The sequence below is a fragment of the Aquarana catesbeiana genome, linkage group LG05 (genome assembly GCF_042186555.1).
Source record: "Aquarana catesbeiana isolate 2022-GZ linkage group LG05, ASM4218655v1, whole genome shotgun sequence".
NCBI classification, from domain to species: Eukaryota; Metazoa; Chordata; class Amphibia; order Anura; family Ranidae; genus Aquarana; species Aquarana catesbeiana.
This window is the reverse complement of record NC_133328.1, coordinates 528,094,787-528,115,475: the sequence shown is the minus strand read 5'-3', so window position 1 is coordinate 528,115,475 and position 20,689 is coordinate 528,094,787. Positions and strand designations below refer to the sequence as shown.

Below are 20,689 nucleotides of genomic sequence, written 5' to 3'. Positions count from 1 at the left end.
GTCCATGGGGTCTTAGTTTTTGTATTACGGTTTGCGTGGAGGTTTGCGTGGCCATAAGCTTGCACCTGCTAAAATGCATGGTACCATAATACCATGTGTTTTGGTGCTGTGCAATTTTAAAAATCATGCCGGCACACTTTTCATATGCATAGAGCAACTTGTTAAAAAATGTAACGGAAAGTGCAAAAAAGCATGTGCGCTTGGATGCACCTCCTGGTGTGATCTAATCCAAGCGTGGACCTGACAAAGGGGCCCTGAGTGGCTCTGAAACTTTTCCATATGTGTACCATGTGAAAAAGCTTTGGACCCTTCTGAGGAATCCTTGGTGTGATGATGGCATTTCTACACTTTTTCCTGGTGTGAACGAGCACTCAGACTGCTGTGCCCCGGCATTGTGCACAATTTTAAAGGGTGCCTTGACTGAACACAGATTGAAAAACACTGGTCTACCTGATTAAAATCTGGCCAATAAATACACTTCATCCTGGACATAACAGCCAGTAATTTTCCATCTGGCTCAGTTAAATATAAATCTACTTTTACCAAGCCAGGTGGTGAATGCAGGGCCACTCATGGCTGGAAATTTTGTGGATTCCTTACAGAATGAGAAGAGTACAAATCTAAGCTATAGTGTGGCCATATGGACGTGCAATGGGCCTTGTTTGAGGCCCACTGTATATTTTACCTTGACCATCATTGATATACAGTAGATACTACTTTCTTGGATATCACAACTGAAGTTCAAATACATAACTATCTCTAATCCCCCTTACCAGAACTTCATGAGGCTGATTTACTGAAGAAGTTGAGAAGATTCACACAATAGCTTATGTAGATTTACTTCAGTTATCCAGCAGTGTGAAAAGAAAATGTCTGTTTACTTATTAGTCATTGCCGAAAAATTTGTTAGTTTTCGTTTCATTCATTTTGTTTTTTTTGGAAATTCGTAAATTCGAAAATAAGAAAGGAAAATCTGAAAATCCAAAAATTCTAAATAATAACTAACTAACAATAACTATTAAATTATAGGTATTGGTATTTTCTTTTCAAATTTGGCTGTTAGTGAACGTAACGAATACAAATTTATCTGAAGTTACAAATTATTTGAAACAAATGGAACGAAATAATAATAATATGTTTTTATTAATATTAATGTTATTTATTATTATTAATTTGTTACATTCCATTCGTTTATATACGCCATTCGTTATTACGGATAATTTGCAACTTCGGATGAATTTGTATTAGTTACGTTCACTAACAGCCAAGTTTGAAAGGAAATTCCAATACCTATAAGTTAGTTATTATTTCGGATTTTCATTCCTATTTTTGGATTTCCGAATATTCTGAACAATTCAGAAATGTGGATATTTCCAAATTGCACATGTCTATTACTTATTTCATCTGCACAGGATTGGATAATTGAAGTAAATAGTCACATTATTTATAGGCAATCAGCCCAAATGTGCATTTCCTAAGGAAATCCTGTTCCCTATGGATGGAGGAATGATAATTTCAGGGCTGCAAGCTCGTGGACAAGACTCAATGTGCACACCGACTGAATAGAATTTTCAAATGCATTTTTGGTTCTCAATTCTTTTTATTCAAAAAGACTTTACAGATGAAAATACACATAACTGATCATCACATATTGTATTTTGTATAGTTGCCTAACAAATGTAGGTCATCAGCATTTGAACTTCATTTCTAATTACCGTTTCTGCAGGGGGGATTGCATTTGAGTCAAATGCATTGGTCATATCCCATCCATTGACAAAACCTACATTTAGGTCAGTGAAAATGATTTCCATTATGGAATAATGAATAGAAGCAATAAAATCGCTCGTGGTTTCAAAGTTTTGTTTCATTTCACCTGTATTCTCAGTCTTAATGATAACTTTGGTTTGTGGACTTCTAAGAAAGAGGCATTCAATAGCACCTCGTATATTAAGCAGCCGTCTAATAAAGTGATAAATAGGATATGCTCTAAAATGTACCCCTATATTTAATACAATCACAGTACGCTGATCACCTCTAATTAGGTAAATTTCTCGAGAAATAGTACGCTCCTCCTTCCAGGACTGATATGAGGTAGTGATGAATGGATAGGTGTGCCTTTTCCAGGTTATCTTCATATTCCTTTTCAGGTCCAAATGGAAAATCTGACGTGCCCAATTGTCTTCATAAAGGTGGAATTGTGTCAATGCTGAGGAAAGAAAATCATTTAAATTGAGGGCATGCACATAATTAAGTTACCTTTGTACTATATTAACCACTTGAGCCCCGGACCATTATGCTGCCTAAGGACCAGAGGTCTTTTTCCAATTTGGCACTGCGTCGCTTTAACTGCTAATTGCGCGGTCATGCAATGCTGTACCCAAACGAAATTTGCGTCCTTTTCTTCCCACAAATAGAGCTTTCTTTTGATGGTATTTGATCACCTCTGCAGTTTTTATTTTTTGCGCTATAAACGGAAAAAGACCGAACATTTTGAAAAAAAATGATATTTTCTAATTTTTGTTATAAAAAAAATCCAATAAACTAAATTTTAGTCATACATTTAGGCCAAAATGTATTCGGCCACATGTCTTTGGTAAAAAAAATGTCAATAAGCATATATTTATTGGTTTGCGCAAAAGTTATAGCGTCTACAAACTAGGGTACATTTTCTGTAATTTACACAGCTTTTAGTTTATGACTGCCTATGTCATTTCTTGAAGTGCTAAAATGGCAGGGCAGTACAAAACCCCCCCAAATGACCCCATTTTGGAAAGTAGACACCCCAAGGAAATTGCTGAGAGGCATGTTGAACCCATTGAATATTTATTTTTTTTTGTCCCAAGTGATTGAATAATGACAAAAAAAAAAAAATATTTACAAAAAGTTGTCACTAAATGATATATTGCTCACACAGGCCATGGGCCTATGTGGAATTGCACCCCAAAATACATTCAGCTGCTTCTCCTGAGTATGGGGATACCACATGTGTGGGACTTTTTGGGAGCTTAGCCGCGTACGGGGCCCCGAAAACCAAGCACCGCCTTCAGGATTTCTAAGGGTGTAAATTTTTGATTTCACTCTTCACTGCCTATCACAGTTTCGGAGGCCATGGAATGCCCAGGTGGCACAAAACCCCCCCAAATGACCCCATTTTGGAAAGTAGACACCCCAAGCTATTTGCTGAGAGGCATATTGAGTCCATGGAATATTTTATATTTTGACACAAGTTGCGGGAAAGTGACACTTTTTTTTTTTTGCACAAAGTTGTCACTAAATGATATATTGCTCACACAGGCCATGGGCATATGTGGAATTGCACCCCAAAATACATTTAGCTGCTTCTCCTGAGTATGGGGATACCACATGTGTGGGACTTTTTGGGAGCCTAGCCGCGTACGGGGCCCCGAAAACCAAGCACCGCCTTCAGGATTTCTAAGGGTGAAAATTTTTGATTTCACTCTTCACTGCCTATCACAGTTTCGGAGGCCATGGAATGCCCAGGTGACACAAACCCCCCCCCCAAATGACCCCATTTTGGAAAGTAGACACCCCAAGCTATTTGCTGAGAGGCATGGTGAGTATTTTGCAGCTCTCATTTGTTTTTGAAAATGAAGAAAGACAAGAAAAAACTTTTTTTTTTTTTCTTTTTTCAATTTTCAAAACTTTGTGACAAAAAGTGAGGTCTGCAAAATACTCACTATACCTCTCAGCAAATAGCTTTGGGTGTCTACTTTCCAAAATGGGGTCATTTGGGGGGGTTTTGTGCCACCTGGGCTTTCCATGGCCTCCGAAACTGTGATAGGCAGTGAAGAGTGAAATCAAAAATTCACGCCCTTAGAAAGCCTGAAGGCGGTGCTTGGTTTTCGGGGTCCCGTACGCGGCTAGGCTCCCAAAAAGTCTCACACATGTGGTATCCCCATACTCAGGAGAAGCAGCAGAATGTATTTTGGGGTGTAATTTCACATATTCCCATGGCATGTTTGAGCAATATATCATTTAGTGACAACTTTGTGCAAAAAAAAAAAAAAAAATTTGTCTCTTTCCCGCAACTTGTGTCGCAATATAAAATATTCCATGGACTCGACATGCCTCTCAGCAAATAGCTTGGGGTGTCTACTTTCCAAAATGGGGTCATTTGGGGGGGGTTTGAACTGTCCTGGCATTTTATGCACAACATTTAGAAGCTTATGTCACACATCACCAACTCTTCTAACCACTTGAAGACAAAGCCCTTTCTGACACTCATTGTTTACATGAAAAAGTTATTTTTTTTTGCAAAAAAATTACTTTGAACCCCCAAACATTATATATTTTTTTAAAGCAAATGCCCTACAGATTAAAATGGTGGGTGTTTCATTTTTTTTTTCACACAGTATTTGCGCAGCGATTTTTCAAACGCATTTTTTGGGGAAAAAACACACTTTTTTAAATTTTAATGCACTAAAAAACACTATATTGCCCAAATGTTTGATGAAATAAAAAAGATGATCTTAGGCCGAGTACATGGATACCAAACAAGACATGCTTTAAAATTGCGCACAAACGTGCAGTGGCAACAAAATAAATACATTTTTAAAAGCCTTTAAAAGCCTTTACAGGTTACCACTTTAGATTTACAGAGGAGGTCTACTGCAAAAATTACTGCCCTCGATCTGACCTTCGCGGCGATACCTCACATGAATGGTGCAATTGCTGTTTACGTTTGACGACAGACCGCCGCTTGCGTTCGCCTTAGCGCGAGAGCAGGGGGTGACAGGGGTGCTTTTTTTTTTTTTTTTTTTTTTTTTTTTTTTCTTTATTATTTTTTTGCTTTTTTATCTTATTTTTAACTGTTCCTTTCATTTTTTTTTTTTTTTTTTTAATCATTTTTATTGTTATCTTGGGGAATGTAAATATCCCCTATGATAGCAATAGGTAGTGACAGGTACTCTTTTTTGAAAAAATTGGGGTCTATTAGACCCTAGATCTCTCCTCTGCCCTCAAAGCATCTGATGACACCAAGATCGGTGTGATAAAATGCTTCCCCAATTTCCCAATGGCGCTATTTACATCCGGCGAAATCTAAGTCATAAAATGCTCGTAGCTTCCGGTTTCTTAGGCCATAGAGATGTTTGGAGCCACTCTGGTCTCTGATCAGCTCTATGGTCAGCTGGCTGAATCACCGGCTGCATTCTCAGGTTCCCTGTTGAGACAGGAGAGCCAGAGAAAAACACGGAAGACGGTGGGGGGGGCATTCCCTCCCACGGCTTGTAAAAGCAGTCTAGAGGCTAATTAGCCACTAGGATTGCTTTTACATGAAAGCCGACCGCTGGCTGAAAAGAATGATACCAAGATGATACCTAAACCTGCAGGCATCATTCTGGTATAACCATTCAAAGTCGTGAATGGCGTACCTGAAGACAAAAAAATGGTTAACAATAAAGCACAGTAAACGGTAAAGTATAAAAAATTGCATACCTGAAAAGCAAACTTGATAAAACATAATAACAATAAAACATTGCAGAATAGAATACAGTAAAAAAGAGCAGAACAAGAGAGAGAGAATAGAGAGAGAGAGAGAGAGAACAATAAAACGACAACTATTTTTTTTTATTTTATATATTTTTTTTTTTTTTTTACACTTTTTTTTTTGTAACTAACTTTTATAACGGTAACCGGTTCCAGGTTCGGGTCTCTCAAAATGCGATGGCATCTTGGGAGACCCTGTGAAAGTGTGCTTAGTCTGTGCAATGCTGTACCCTACGCTAATACTCAACTAATGAATGGTAGCGTTCAAAACATTCACCAATGCAAAGACCAGGATTGTCAGGACAGGAGGGACAATAATAGAGGGTGTCACGCCTATATTCGCGCTTGCTGCAGACACGACATCTTTTTTGGGGGTTCGTTGGGTAGGGGTACTCGGGAGGACATAAAGAAAATGCCTCTCATGCAGCCGACTGCATTTGGTTGGGGATGTGAATGGGGGAAGTACGGGCGCTGCAGAAGCGGTGGGTTCCCAATTAGGATTGACGAATGCAGCAGGAAGGGCACTATGGGCACGACGGGCCTGTTTTTGTCTTCTTGGTGGCAGTGGGACACTACTTGTGCTTGCCACCTCACCAGCTTGAACTGCACTTATGGGACTCGCCACGTCACCAAGTGTTACTGCAGTGCTGGTTTGACTACGACCGGGGTGTACTAGGCCGCTGGCGCTTGCCAGTTCAATAAAAAGCTACCAAAAAAACTGTTAGCGATCGCAGGGATCAGGCCTGACTCTGCGAACGCTGCAGTTATGTGTTTAGTGTTTTGTAAGTGTCAGTGATCGATCGATACTGCACTTGGGTGGGCTGGGCTGGGCCGGGCGGAGGGGCAAAACGCAGGTGCTAGCAGGTATCTGGGCTGATCCCGCTAACACTGCGTTTTTGGGAACCCTAAACTGCTGGGGACGCTAGTATAGATCTGATCGGATCAGATATTGATCCGTTCAGATACTATACCACTAAGGGAGCTGTACGGTGCGTGCGTGGGTGTTAGCGCTACTGGCGCTAACCTGACGCTGCCTGGGGCTGGTGCTTGCCTGTTCACCAAAATGCTACCAAAAAAACTGTTAGCGATCGCAGGGATCAGGCCTGACTCTGCGAACGCTGCAGTTATGCGTTTAGTGTTTTGTAAGTGACAGTGATTGATCGATACTGCACTTGGGTGGGCTGGGCGGAGGGGCAAAACGCAGGTGCTAGCAGGTATCTGGGCTGATCCCGCTAACACTGTGTTTTTGGGAACCCTAAACTGCTGGGGACGCTAGTATAGATCTGATCGGATCAGATATTGATCCGATCAGATACTATACCACTAAGGGAGGCGTATGCTGCGTGCGTGGGTGTTAGCGGTTACCTTGCGCTAATCTGACGCTGCCTGGGGCGACGCATATCACCGCCGGGCGATCAGGGGGCTAAACCTTTATTCGGTAATAAACGGCGGGTGCCCTGACACTATAAAAAATAAACAAACTAACCAGCGTCACCCGTAACAGTTATACGGTGATCAGTGGTGAAAGGGTTAACTAGGGGGCCATCAAGGGGTTAAAACATTTATTCGGTAGTATATGGGGGTCCCTGTCGCTATAAAACGCTGACGGCGAACCTAAATATTTAGGTCCCTAACTAGCGTCACCAGCGACACTAATACAGCGATCAGAAAAATGATCGCTTAGCGACACTGGTGACAGGGGGTGATCAAGGGGTTAAAACTTTATTAGGGGGGAGTTAAGGGGGTATCCTAGACCTACAGGGGGGTAATACTAACTGTCCCAACACTGTAACTGTCACAAACTGACACCAATGCAGTAATCAGAAAAAAAAAAAACTGCTGGTGTCAGTTTGTGACAGGGGGGGGGGGGATTGGGGGGGGGGGATCAGGGGGTGATCGGGGGGGGGGGGATCGGGGTGTTTAGTGTGCCTGGCATGTTCTACTGTGTTGTGTAGTGTTGGTGCACTCACATACCTGTCTTCTCTCCTCGGGCCGGAACGGAAATTACCGAGCCGAGGAGAGATGACATCATTTCCTTTGCTGCTGTTTAGCATACAGCAGCAAAGGAATGATGTGATTGGCCGGCGGCGATCAAGAGGGGGGGGCCACGAACGGATGGCCTCCCCCTCATCTCCGATCGCCGTGGGACAAAAGACGACCGCCTCGGGCTCCGGGGGGGGTCCGATCGGACCCCCCACCCGCGAAAGGCAAATCACGTATATGTACGTGATTTTGCCTGTCCGTGCCACCTTGCCGACGTAAATCGGCGTGAGGCGGTCGTCAAGTGGTTAATAAGTATGTCTACACACCATAAGGAGCTACAGGCATTAGCAGCGCTAAACTCTTGTATCAATCACAGAAAGATATTGATCTTAAACACATAACAATAAATGAAAAACCAGCACAATGTCCTTATTATAAACAAAAATAGAGAAGTCTCTGTAGAGTAATCAGCTGCAACAAAATAACTAACAATGCATGGGGGAGAGTTGAAAAATAGTAATTATAATTAATTCTTCAGAATCTTCATCCCTTCACCAAACCACGTGGGACACTGCTCCCTTAAGATTTTACACTCACCAAAAAATAAGGTGAAAATAAGCCTTAAACTCCACAAATGTACGGGCTTCCTCCTCTGGTCATCGAGTCATGGTACAGACTACCTCTTTAGCTTCTAATGTAATTCCACCAGTATTAGATCGTGATGTCCGCGGGGATACCCGCGATTGTCTCATGGAGAGGAAGAACGGGGAAATGCTAATGTAAACAATTTCTCCGTTCTGCCTAGTGACAGGACACTGATCACCGCTCCCTGTAATCAGGAGCGGTGATCAGTGCCATGTCACACATAGCCCATCCCCCCCACAGTTAGAATCACTCCCTAGGACACACTTAACCCCTGCAGCGCCCCCTCCTGGTTAACCCCTTTACTGCCAGTCACATTTACACAGTAATCAGTGCATTTTTTATCGCACTGATCGCTGTATAAATGTGAATGGTCCCAAAATAGCACCAAAAGTGTCCGATGTGTCCGCCGTAATGTCGCAGTCACGATAAAAATCACTGATTGCTGCCATTACTAGTTAAAAAAATGTATTAATAAAAATGCCATGAATCTATCCCCTATTTTGTAAACACTTTTGTAGAAACTTTTGCGCAAACCATTCAATATACGCTTATTGCAATTTTTTTACAGAAAAATATGTAGAAGAATACGTATCGGCCTAAACTGAGGAAAAAAAATGTTTTTTTATATATTTTTGGGTGATATTTATTATAGCAAAAAGTAAAAAATAATGCGTTTTTTTTTCAAAATTGTCGCTCTTTTTTTGTTTATAGCGCAAAATATAGAAACCGCGGAGGTGAACAAATACCACCAAAAGAAAGCTCTATTTGTGAGGAAAAAAGAAAAAAAGATGTCAATTTTGTTTGGGAGCCACATCGCACGACCACGCAATTGTCAGTTAAAGCGACGCAGCTCCAGATCGCAAAATTGCTCTGGTCTTTGGCCAGCCAAATGCTCCAAAGCTGAAGGGGTTAAGGCTTATTTTCACCTTATTTCTGGTGAGTGTAAAATCTTAAGGGAGCGGTGTCCCACGTGGTGTGGTGAAGGGATGAAAATTCTGAGGAATTAATTATAATTATAATTACTATTTTTCAACACTCCCCCACGCACCGTTGGTTATTTTGTTGCAGCTGATTACTCTACAGAGACTTCTCTATCCTTGTTTATAACAAGGACATTGTGCTGGTTTTTCATTTATTGTTATGTGTTAAAGCCCAGGTTCACACTGAGCTGCGGGAATGAAGCCGTGCGAGTTCAGCTGATTTCAGCTGCGATTTCAGAGACATTTGTGCAGATGTCAATGTAAATCACAGCACGAAATTGCAAAAAGTAGTACAGAAACGACTTTTTTGAAATCGGTGCAGCGTCGCACCAATTAGGACGGTGCCATTGATGGCAATTGCTGCCGATTTGACATGCGATTTGACATGTCAAAACTTACCAGTGTGAACCAGAGCTAAGATCAATATCTTTCTGGGATTGATACAAGAGTTTAGGGCTGCTAATGCTTATATCTCCTTATGGTGTGTAGACATACTAATTATTTACTGATTCATTTAATAGCAGCAGCTGAAGGGTCTGTGATCTGTTAACAACCCGGGTGTTGTTAAAGTGGAGTTCCACCCACTTTTACAACTCTTCAGCATCCTTCACTAAACTGTGCGCTGTAAACAAATTGGATATTTTTTTAATTTTTTTTCTCAGCACCTATTGTATATCTGCTGTATTCATTTTTCCCTTCCTCCTCCCTGGCCGCGGCCAATCGCATCATTTCCTGTTTGAAATGCCTTCTGGGAAGGGGCGGCAACTTCCTCTGAAACTGCCGTTGTTATGGAAACCTGACCTGAAACCTATTACACTGCTTGTGCTGCACTCAGCATGTGCGAGATCTGCAAGGATGAGAGCCAGGAAGAAATACAGTCTGGCTTCAGATGCCCACACTTAAGATGGCCACGGCCTGCTGTAAGTTTATAAAACAACAAACTACTGCTATAAACTAACAAAACAGACCTTAGTTTACAGACTAACTTTACTATAATACATTAAGCTTGTGTATTATAGGGGTATTTTTATTTAAAAAGTATAATTTCGGACGGAACACCACTTTAACCTTTGGACCTTGCCTACTTGCCGGCACACTCAATCACATGTGCGGCCAGGTAGCCGCATTCCGCCCCATCCAGAGGATGGATTTTGCGGCTCCTGGTTCGGGCCTGGGTCTCTCCCCTTAGATGAGTGTTGTGTACTTCCTCGTTGTCTGTTTTACCATCCTTAGGCTGTTTCCATCTGCCTTGCACAGCGCCTTTAGCGCTGGTACCGAGGTTGAGCCACTAGGGGGAGCTCCTAGTCCGGTTACCTTCAGGACTGCGCTCCTCCCACACATCCGCGTCCTTGGTAGCTGGCTTCTGGCCACTGCGCATGCGCGGTTCAGTGCAGGTGCACACGCAGCCCAGCTGAGTCAGGTGATGCACTAGCTGCACACCTGATTGGGGCGTGTATTTAAGGCTAAGAGATTAGCCTACTACCACGCCACTCTTGCAGATGACGCTCCAGTTTCTGGGCGCTATCCACACTACCACCAATTGCCTGGTAAGACTCTTTATGGCTATATCTTTGGCTACGGTATACTTAATCTTGGTGGTTACACCCCGTGCATTGGAGCTTACTGGTTACAATGAGTTATGTTCTCTCCTCTAGAGACAGTTGTCGTTTGGCTGCTGCTAGGCTGCTTATGCTTGTAACTTTAAAATCCCAATACATCCCTGCCGGTGACGCTCCTCTGGGTGGTGGGATAGTGGGGTCACAGCTTGTGACTTTGTCCAGAAGATTCGTTGGGCCTACATTGCCTCTCACAAGGTGAGATTTTGATATAAACACATTTATATGGCTCTGGTGTATCTCTTGGATTGGCTTCCTATCATTATTATTACTTTTTCTATATATATGTGTGTCCATATATACACAGAGCATATCTTACTATGTCTTACCATATATATATCTATACTCCCTAGAATTGACGTCATTGGTTATCCTATTCAGCTTGGCTATTCGGAAGTTGTTTATGGCAACACACACTTCCCAGCTATTTGTAGTTTTAATTTCTCTTAGAGGTAGGCTCAATCGCATGTGTCTTTGTACCACCATCAATCCCTCTATTCCCCCATGGTCTGTCTACCTCCTTACTTTGTCTCCTTCCCCTTCCCCTGTTCCCCCCTTCTTTTCCCCCCCTTTTCCTCCCCCCCTCGCCTTTTCCCTTTTTCCTCCCTCCTTTTTCCCTTCTCCCCCCCTCCCCCCTTTCGCTCCCCTTCCACCTCCCCCCCCTACCCCCCCCTTTTTCCCCCCTTCCTTCCCCCCCTCTCCCCCCCTTTTCCCCTCCCCTATCTTCCCTTTCTTTCTTGTCTTTCTTTCTCTCTTTGTTTTTATTACAGATGGAGTGTTTCCACAAGTTTACCACCCTCCAAGTTTGCTATGATTGTTTATAACTTTCCCTGGGCAGCCGGGACTTTCTATTATATTGCCTTCCCGGTGTATACACCTCTTACGGCTTTACTAGCAGACATGTGAACGTTTGTCACCTTATGCTTGTTGGCTGTCAGGTCCACTGGTTGACTTCCTCATGGTGCTCATGTATAATGATTGAGACGCGTTACTAACAAGGTCTTAGGTGAATATTAACAATTTTGCATCATTTTGTTGTCTGTCCTCTCTCTCTCTTTCCCTATTGCAGGTGACTCAAACGGGCTCCTGAAGAAGCATTCAATTGTGAAACATGTAGAGCTATAGTAGTTTGATGTCGGTTATGCTGAACAGAGGGCTATATCTCTCCCTGTTCTAAGGGATACCCCTCTGTAGGCTATGACCTACGTCTGAGAGAATGCCAGTCATTGCTCCTGAATTTATTGCAATGTTTTAACATGTTTGTGTTTTTGGTTTTTTGTATTTTTTGTATAATAAAACATTTACATTTAATTTTATGATTGGTGCCTACAAAGTCCATTTTTCCACTCCTTTTGGTGTATTTTTGAGAATTTGTAGATTTAGGACGTTGGCACTGTTCTATATATGGAATCTCCACAGCCCATCCTGTGGTGAGATTTGCTATTCCATTTGTTTCTCTAACCCAGAAACGTTATTTTTTTCCATTTTGGTGAGGGTTCCCCCTTCAAGATCCTCAGAGATTTTGTTTTTGACCCATTTAGAAGTATTGGACAAATGTCACTGTGTAACCAAAGGATTGAAATTTGGGGCTCTGTATCTTTAAATTTCCACAGTAAAATCATACTGTATTGTAAGATATCATAAAGAGGGGTGTGTATGACACATATCCATGTAAACGTTTTGGTCCAATGGGAGATTTTGTTTCTGACTCATTTTGAAGTATTGCGAAAATGTCAGTTTGTAGCTAATGGGTTCATATTTGGGGCCCTGTATCTTTAAATTAACACAGTAAAATCATACCGTATTGTAAGATGTCATCGAGGGGGGTGTGTATGACACATCTGCATTGTAAACGTTTTGGTCCAATGGGATATTTTGTTTCTGACTCATTTTGAATTATTGCAAAAATGTCAGTTTGTAGCCAATGGGTTCATATTTGAGACTCTGTATCTTTAAATTTCCACAGTAAAATCATACCGTATTGTAGGATATCATAGAGGGGGGTGTGTATGACACATCTGCATTGTAAACGTTTTGGTCCAATGGGAGATTTTGTTTTTAACCCATTTAGTAGTGCAAAAGTGTCAGTTTGTAGCCAATGGGTTGGTATTTGGGGCCCTGTATCTTTAAATTTCCACAGTAAAATCATACCGTATTGTAAGATATCATAGAGGGAGGTGTGTATGACACATCTGCATTGTAAACGTTTTGGTCCAATGGGAGATGTTGTTTCTGATTCATTTTGAAGTATTGCGAAAATGTCAGTTTGTAGCCAATGGGTTGGTATTTGGGGCTCTGTATCTTTAAATTTTCACAGTAAAATCATACCGTATTGCAAGATATCATGGGGGGGGGGTGTATGACACATCTGCGTTGTAAACGTTTTGGTCCAATGGGAGAGTTTGTTTCTGACCCACTTTGAAGTATTACAAAAAATGTCAGTTTGTAGCCAATGGGTTGATGTTTGGGGCTCTGTATCTTTAAATGTCCACAGTAAAATCATACCGTATTGTAAATGTTAGAGAGGGTGATGTATGTGTGACAACTCTGTGTAATCATTATTTTATATATTACATTACGTTATATTTCGTTTTTCTGTGTTGAATATTCAACCAAAAAAACTTGTCTGATAGCAAGACCACTGATTTGCAACTGTCTGATGGCTTGACTCCAGTTTACTGAGGTATGTCTGTATTAAGAGACAGTGCATGTTATCCTGGACACTAAGTCCCGCCTCTTGTGTCCAAACTTCTAAAAATCTTTTCCAAAATTCTAACACAGATTCTGCTGGCTCTTGTTTGCAAGCTACGGCTGTGGTTAAGGAAGATTTGTTGCTGCATGTCCTCATGTGATGAGGTCCTTATCTGGTTGTTGAATGTAAGAGGGAGGAGGCGGGGCACATGGTACAGGCATAGAGAAGGTTGATTTAACCCTTAAATTACCATCCCATGACTCCGCTAAACTCATCGTGGACAATGTTTGGGCTAGGATGCTATAGGGAGCCTCGGTCCAGCTGGGGATCTCCACAGCATGCATTTTGATTTTCATCTTTATTTTTTTTTTTCCTAAACATTCTAATTAGATTCTTGTAGATACTGAGTCTTCTTTTTTTTTTTTCTTGGCAAACTGCCAATAAGCACTCCTTATGGCCAGAGGTTCTCCTGATCACAAGCAAGCTTTGTACATTATTACTTTGTTTATGTTTATAACCAAACTATTTTTATTTACATTTCAAATTTTTGGCAGAGTGCCAACAGGTTCAAACAGTGCCTTCAATTGCGGTAGTACTAATGCCGCAAACAATTCCCCATTATCTATTACGGTTAGTGAGATATTAGCACTTAAACCCTGTTGGCAAAAAGCCAAAAATCCAATTTTTGCACTTGACTTCCCCTTCGCAAGAGATGTCAGTAGCAAAAATAATTATTCAAATAGCATGTTTTGATCAAAAGTTATCCTCAGAATATCCTGCCAACTGAAATACGATACAGGTTATATCTTCTGGGTTTGCTTACGCTCTCTGCCTGTTCCATTATAGTCAATCAGATAAAAAGTGAATTGCTCCATGCTGCAAACCTAATTATATCAGTGAAGTGTCCCTGTAAAGTGCCACATCCAAATAAGCTAGACAACAAGGAAAATCCCCTAGGTGGACTTTAAAGGCACTGACATCATTTGCAGAAAAGGTATATATTTTTATTAAGCACAATAAAAACAGCAACGTCTATTGTAATGGTTACAATAGCTGTATGCCAAATACAAAATCACCACAATGATTGACTCTGAGATTGTGATTCACCTGACGCGTTTCAGAGTATCTGTCTCTCCTTCTTCAGGGATGTTAATCAGAGGGTCAATCATACATCTAAAATACAGTAATAACAAAAGAGCAAAATACAAAATATACAAAAGATATATGCTATGATAAACATCATTGTTTATAACATATATTACAACAATGATGAACGATGTATGGACTCACATATTGGGTGGAGATATCATGGGCGAAACATTCCAATCAAGCTATTAAAAACAAGAAACATAACCGGAAATGTGTCTCCAGAAAATTGCCTGTGAAAATAGTTTGCCTTTCACAACATATTAAAATATACCATCAATTTGCAGATTGAAAACAGCTGAACTTAACATGAGAGATGTTGGACCGTTGAAAGTACTGAAGCCAATGAGGGGCGCGGCCCTGTGAGCCTCTTATTGTAATCCCAGTCCCGTTTGATAGCTCTCTGTAGCCTCATTCTTTTGCTCATAATTTTGTATCATTACTATACTGTTTGGATACCTCCTTAATCTGTTTTTGTTCATTTATTGTATACATATTATTATATGCATGATATAGTTTCATTCTATGCATGTATATATATTTTCTTTATAACAGATATATAACATTGTTCACCGGTTTTCTGTGTTCCGGTTAATCTGCCTGTTAGTTGCATTGTCAACTCTGGCCACTAGAGGGCCATGTTTCTCTTTCTATATCTTGTATTGGTTGTTTATAGCATTAGCTGTAATATTTATATTTCTAAACATTTATCACATGCCAGCCTGATTCCTCCCTCCATCCCAGGCACAGCTGATAATTATTGGCTGTGTCTGCTATTGGTGGGAGTTGATTATATATAGGCATGCCTGTGTGACATGGCTGACATCCACCTGAGGGTTTGGATGCCAGGATGTGTCTCCACGTTGCTGCCTTTTATGCACCAGGTACGATTGATTTTTTGCTACTCCACAGAGACAGTTGCTTGATGTTGAAGCTTTGATGGCTATATAATTACAACATCATATATATGCATGCACAAACTTAAAATTGCTTTCTATCTTGGTTATCAATAATGTTGCTTCTATGGAGGACTATAATTATTGATATACTTTAATAACACTAAGGCCTAATCACATGTTTTATTACCATTCAGTGAGCTATCCATACAGGTTAGCTGTACACTCTATACACGTTCCAAACATGTTTTTATGGTTGGATAATATTATAATTTACTTATACTACGGATTTACATCTTTTTTAATCTGTCTTAATAATCCTTTATGTTATTGTTAATGATGGCCCAACAATCAATACAGTCCCCCAGTACTATAAAATCATATTGATACACCTTGTGTATATGTTTATACATGTACACATAAGTGATTGTTTGTCATGCATTTACTATCTTTGTGTGTTACCAACCTTACAGTGTTTTTTCTCATCTTCAACAATTGTCTTTCATTGTTGAGTGCTGGTAGGACATATATGTATACACAGTATCTTGTGTATTTTATATACATGTGTTTACATTGTAGCATCATTTTTATATTATTTGAGTAATAATTTTGCATGTGTTTTTTTTGCACAGCCGCTGCAAATTCCTTTATAGGAATGATGCAGGCTTTGTTACTCAATTTGTCCTTTACTATAATTTATTATAATTCATTACTTTTTACTTACAGGGCTGCGCCCCTCGTTGGCTTCAGTACTCTCATGTTAAGTTCGGCTGTTTTCAATCTGCAAATTGATGGTATATCTTAATATGTTGCGAAAGGCAAACTATCTTCACAGGCAGTTTTCTGGAGACACATTTCCGGTTATGTTTCTTGTTTTTAATAGCTTGATTGGAATCTTTCGCATATGGTATCTCCACCCAATATGTGAGTCCATACATTGTTCATCATTGTTGTAATATATGTTATAAACAATGATGTTTATCATATCATATTTTGTATAGTTTGTATTTTGAGCCTTTGTTATTACTATATTTTAGATGTATGATTGACCCTCTGATTAACATCCCTGAAGAAGGAGACACAGATACTTTGAGACGCGTCGGGTGAATCACAATCTCAGAGTCAATCATTGTGGTGATTTTGTATTTAGCATACAGCTATTATAACCATTCCAATAGATGTTGCTGTTTTTATTGTGCTTAATAAAAATATATATCTTAGGCATAATTATGCCAATGCCTTTAAAGTCCACCTAGGGGATTTTCCTTGTTGTCATGCTACAAACCTAAACATAAATAAGAGACAGCAAAAGAAAATACAATAATGCAAATAAAAATAAGTCCTAAATAAAGTCCAAAATGTCACACACGTGAAGTATGAAGTGACTAAGTAAAAGTCCCATACACAGTCCAATTTAAATTCGTAAGCAATCTTGATCTGGTAAATAGTTAACAGAGGATCGCACAGATAACAATGTACAGGAAGGAGAGGAGCTAAGGGGTGTGTGGGGGGTTATAGAAAGCACAACCCCCTCCTGGCTCCTGGCTCTCTCCTCCTCTCTGCTGCTGTCACTAATGTAGGGACAGAATTTGTACTAGGAGAAAGGGGGATTTGCTAGGTGGGGGATTTGGGAATGTGCTAGGTGGGGGATTTGGGAGCGGGTGGGAGGGTGTGCTTGGAGGGGGGATTTGAATGGGGGTTGTGCGAGGAGGGGGAATTGGTGGGGGGGATTTGTAAGTTTACAACCTACAGACCACTGATCTCTGCCTCGCAGAGTACATTTTGGGGCTTGTTCACACCAGGTGCAGTGCAGTAACAGGTGTGAAATTACATGTTTTCCCATACCGTAAAAAATGCGCTGCCTTTTGCAGAGGTGTAAATTTAATGACACCCTGACACATCTAGCAAATGTGCATGAATGAATGAATGAATGAAGAATTTGTATAGCGCTACAATGCGAACTGAATTGCTTCAAGGCGCTTGATCTGTCCTGAGTTGTCCTGCTTCTTAGAAGAGGTGAGTCTTGAGTTTTTTTCTGAAGGCCCGATGGTTTTCTTCCATGCGGATGTTAGTGGGTAGAGCATAAGCTCTAACGAGCAGGGCCCTCTGATGCCTCTTGTATTGAATTGTATTGTACTTGTACTGTCTGCCTTAATGTTGTAAAGCGCTGCGTAAACTGTCGGCGCTATATAAATCCTGTATAATAATAATAATAATAATAATAGAGCATTCCATAGCTGTGGTCCGTGGACTGCGAATCTTCGTTCTCCCTTTGATTTGTACCTGGACGTGGGAACGAGGAGGAGGTTTTGGTTCGTTGATCGTAGACTGCGATTAGGAGTGTAGTGTTTTATTTTCTCGCATAGGTATCGCAGAGCATTTCCTTGTGTGCATTTGTGGGTGAGGCAGAGGGTCTTGAATGTGATCCGATCCTTTACGGTTAGCCAGTATTGGGTCCTCAGTGATGCGGAGATGGATTCCCAAGGTTTTTTCCCGTTACTAGTCCTGCTGCTGTGTTTTGGATGACTTGTAAGCGAGCAATCTGGTATTTAGGTAGTCCTATGTAGAGGAAGTTTGTGAAGTCGAGTCGGGAATTGATGATTGTTCCGACTACTGCTGCTTTGTCCTCTTCTGGAATGAACGGGATGAGTCAACGTAGTAGGCGGAGAAGATGGTGAGAGCCACTGACTACTGAACCTATTTGTGCATCCATCGACATCTCTGCGTCAAAGATGACTCCAAGACTTTTGTCTTTGGTGCTTAGGGAGATGGTCTGTCCAAGGATGGTGGGTAATGTCCATGGGGTCTTAGTTTTTGTATTACGGTTTGTGTGGCCATACACTTGCACCTGCTAAAACGCATGGTACCATAGTACTATGTCTTTTGGTGCTGCGCAATTTTAAAAATCATGCCGGCACACTTTTCATATGCATAGAGCAGCTCATTAAAAAATGTAACGGAATGTGCAAAAAAGTATGTGCGATTGGATGCACCTCCTGGTGTGATCTAATCCAAGCGTGGGCCTGACGAAGGGGCCCTGCGTGGCTCTGAAACTTTGCCATCTGTGTACCATGTGAAAAAGCTTTGGACCCTTCTGAGGAATCCTTGGTGTGATGATGACATTTATGAAATTTTTCCTGGTGTGAACGAGCACTCAGACTGCTGTGCCCCAGAATTGTGCAAAATTATAATTGACTGAACACAGATTGAAAAACACTGGTCTACTTGATTAAAATCTGGGCAATAAATATACTTCATCCTGGACATAACAGCCAGTAATTTTCCATCTGGCTCAGTTAACTTTTAAATCTACTTTTACCAAGCCAGGTGGTGAATGCAGGGCCACTCATGGCCGGAAATTTTGTGGATTCCTTACAGCATGGGAAGAGTACAAATCTAAGCTATAGCATGGCCATATGGACGTGCAAAGGGCCTCGTTTGAGGCCCACTGTATATTTTACGTTGACCATCACTGATATACAGCAGATACTACTTTCTTGGATATCACAACTGAAGTTCAAATACATAACTATCTCTAATCCCCCTTTCCAGAACTTCATGATGCTGGTTTACTGAAGAAGTTGAGAAGATTCACACAATAGCTTATGTAGATTAACTTCAGTTATCCAACAATGTGAAAAGAAAATGTCTGTTTAGTTATTAGACATTGCCAAAAAATTTGTTAGTTTTCGTTTCATTCATTTTGTTTTTTTTGGAAATTTGTAAATTTGAAAATAAGAAAGGAAAATCTGAAAATACAAAAATTCTAAATAATAACTAACTAATAATAACTATTAAATTATAGGTATTGGTATTTTCTTTTCAAATTTGGCTGTTAGTGAACGTAACAAATACAAATTTATCTGAAGTTACAAATTATTTGAAACAAATGGAACGGAAAAAAATAATAATAATAATATATTTTTATTAATATTACTGTTATTTATTATTAATTTGTTACATTCCATTCATTTAAATACGCCATTCGCTATTACGGATAATTTTCAACTTCGGATGAATTTGTATTCGTTACATTCACTAACAGCCAAATTTTAAAGGAAATTCCAATACCTATAATTTAAGTTAAGTTATTATTAGTAAGTTATTATTTCGGATTTTCATTCCTATTTTTGGATTTCCCAATATTCTGAAAAATTCAGAAATTTGGATATTTCCGAATTGCACATGTCTATTACTTATTTCATCTGCACAGGATTGGATAATTGAAGTAAATAGTCACACTATTTATAGGCAATCAGCCCAAATGTGCATTTCTTAAGGAAAGCCTGTTCCCTATGGATGGAGAAATGATAATTTCAGGGCTGCAAGCTCCTGTACAAGACTCAATGTGCACACCAACTGAATAGAATTTTCAAATGCATTTTTGGTTCTCAATTCTTTTTATTCAAAAAGACTTTACAGATGAAAATACACATAACTGATCATCACATATTGTATTTTGTATAGTTGCCTAACAAATGTAGGTCATCAGCATTTGAACTTCATTTCTAATTACCGTTTCTGCAGGGTGGATTGCATTTGAGTCAAATGCATTGGTCATATCCCATCCATTGACAAAACCTACAGTTAGGTCAGTGAAAATGATTTCCATTATGGAATAATGAATAGAAGCATGAAAATCGCTCATGGTTTCAAAGTTTTGTTTCATTTCACCTGTATTCTCAGTCTTAATGATAACTTTGGTTTGTGGACTTCTAAGAAAGAGGCGTTCAATAGCACCTCGTATATTAAGCAGCCGTCTAATAAAGTGATAAATAGGATATGCTCTAAAATGTACCCCTATATTTAGTACAATCACAGTACGCTGATCACCTCTAATTAGGTCAATTTCTCGAGAAATAGTACGCTCCCCCTTCCAGGACTGATATGAGGTAGTGATGAATGGATAGGTGTACCTTTTCCAGGTTATCTTCATATTCCTTTTCAGGTCCAAATGGAAAATCTGACGTGCCCAATTGTCTTCATAAAGGTGGAATTGTGTCAATGCTGAGGAAAGAAAATCATTTAAATTGAGGGCATGCACATAATTAAGTTACCTTTGTACTATGTTAATAAGTATGTCTACACACCATAAGGAGCTATAGTCATTAGCAGCGCTAAACTCTTGTATAAATCTCAGAAAGATATTGATCTTAACCGCTTAACAACCGGCCCATAGCCAAATGACGGCTACAGGGCGGTTGTTTAACTCTGGGAGGACGT

General features: G+C 40.2%; 1 protein-coding gene and 1 long non-coding RNA gene across 3 annotated transcripts; one reads left to right on the top strand and one right to left on the bottom strand.

Annotated features, from left to right (window-relative positions):
- Positions 1-1,580: 1,580 nt before the first annotated feature.
- On the bottom strand, positions 1,581-20,488 carry LOC141145224 (NXPE family member 2-like). Of its 2 annotated transcripts, XR_012244530.1 has the most exons (3): positions 15,933-15,996; positions 14,715-14,755; positions 2,078-2,206 (listed from the first exon to the last, which is right to left on the bottom strand). XR_012244530.1 is itself a non-coding variant. In XM_073631726.1 (2 exons), exons 1-2 carry the CDS (start codon positions 20,400-20,402, stop codon positions 1,671-1,673), a joined length of 639 nt encoding a protein of 212 aa, XP_073487827.1. In that variant the 5' UTR covers positions 20,403-20,488; the 3' UTR covers positions 1,581-1,670. The 2 variants fall into 2 exon arrangements, 1 of the variants encoding a protein (XP_073487827.1); XM_073631726.1 differs by lacking the exons at positions 14,715-14,755; positions 15,933-15,996 and adding an exon at positions 20,300-20,488 and having other exon boundaries at positions 1,581-2,206.
- On the top strand, positions 15,377-16,656 carry LOC141145225 (uncharacterized). Its single transcript, XR_012244531.1, has 3 exons — positions 15,377-15,454; positions 16,193-16,390; positions 16,504-16,656. It is a non-coding gene; the product is annotated as an uncharacterized lncRNA (long non-coding RNA).
- Positions 20,489-20,689: the final 201 nt, after the last annotated feature.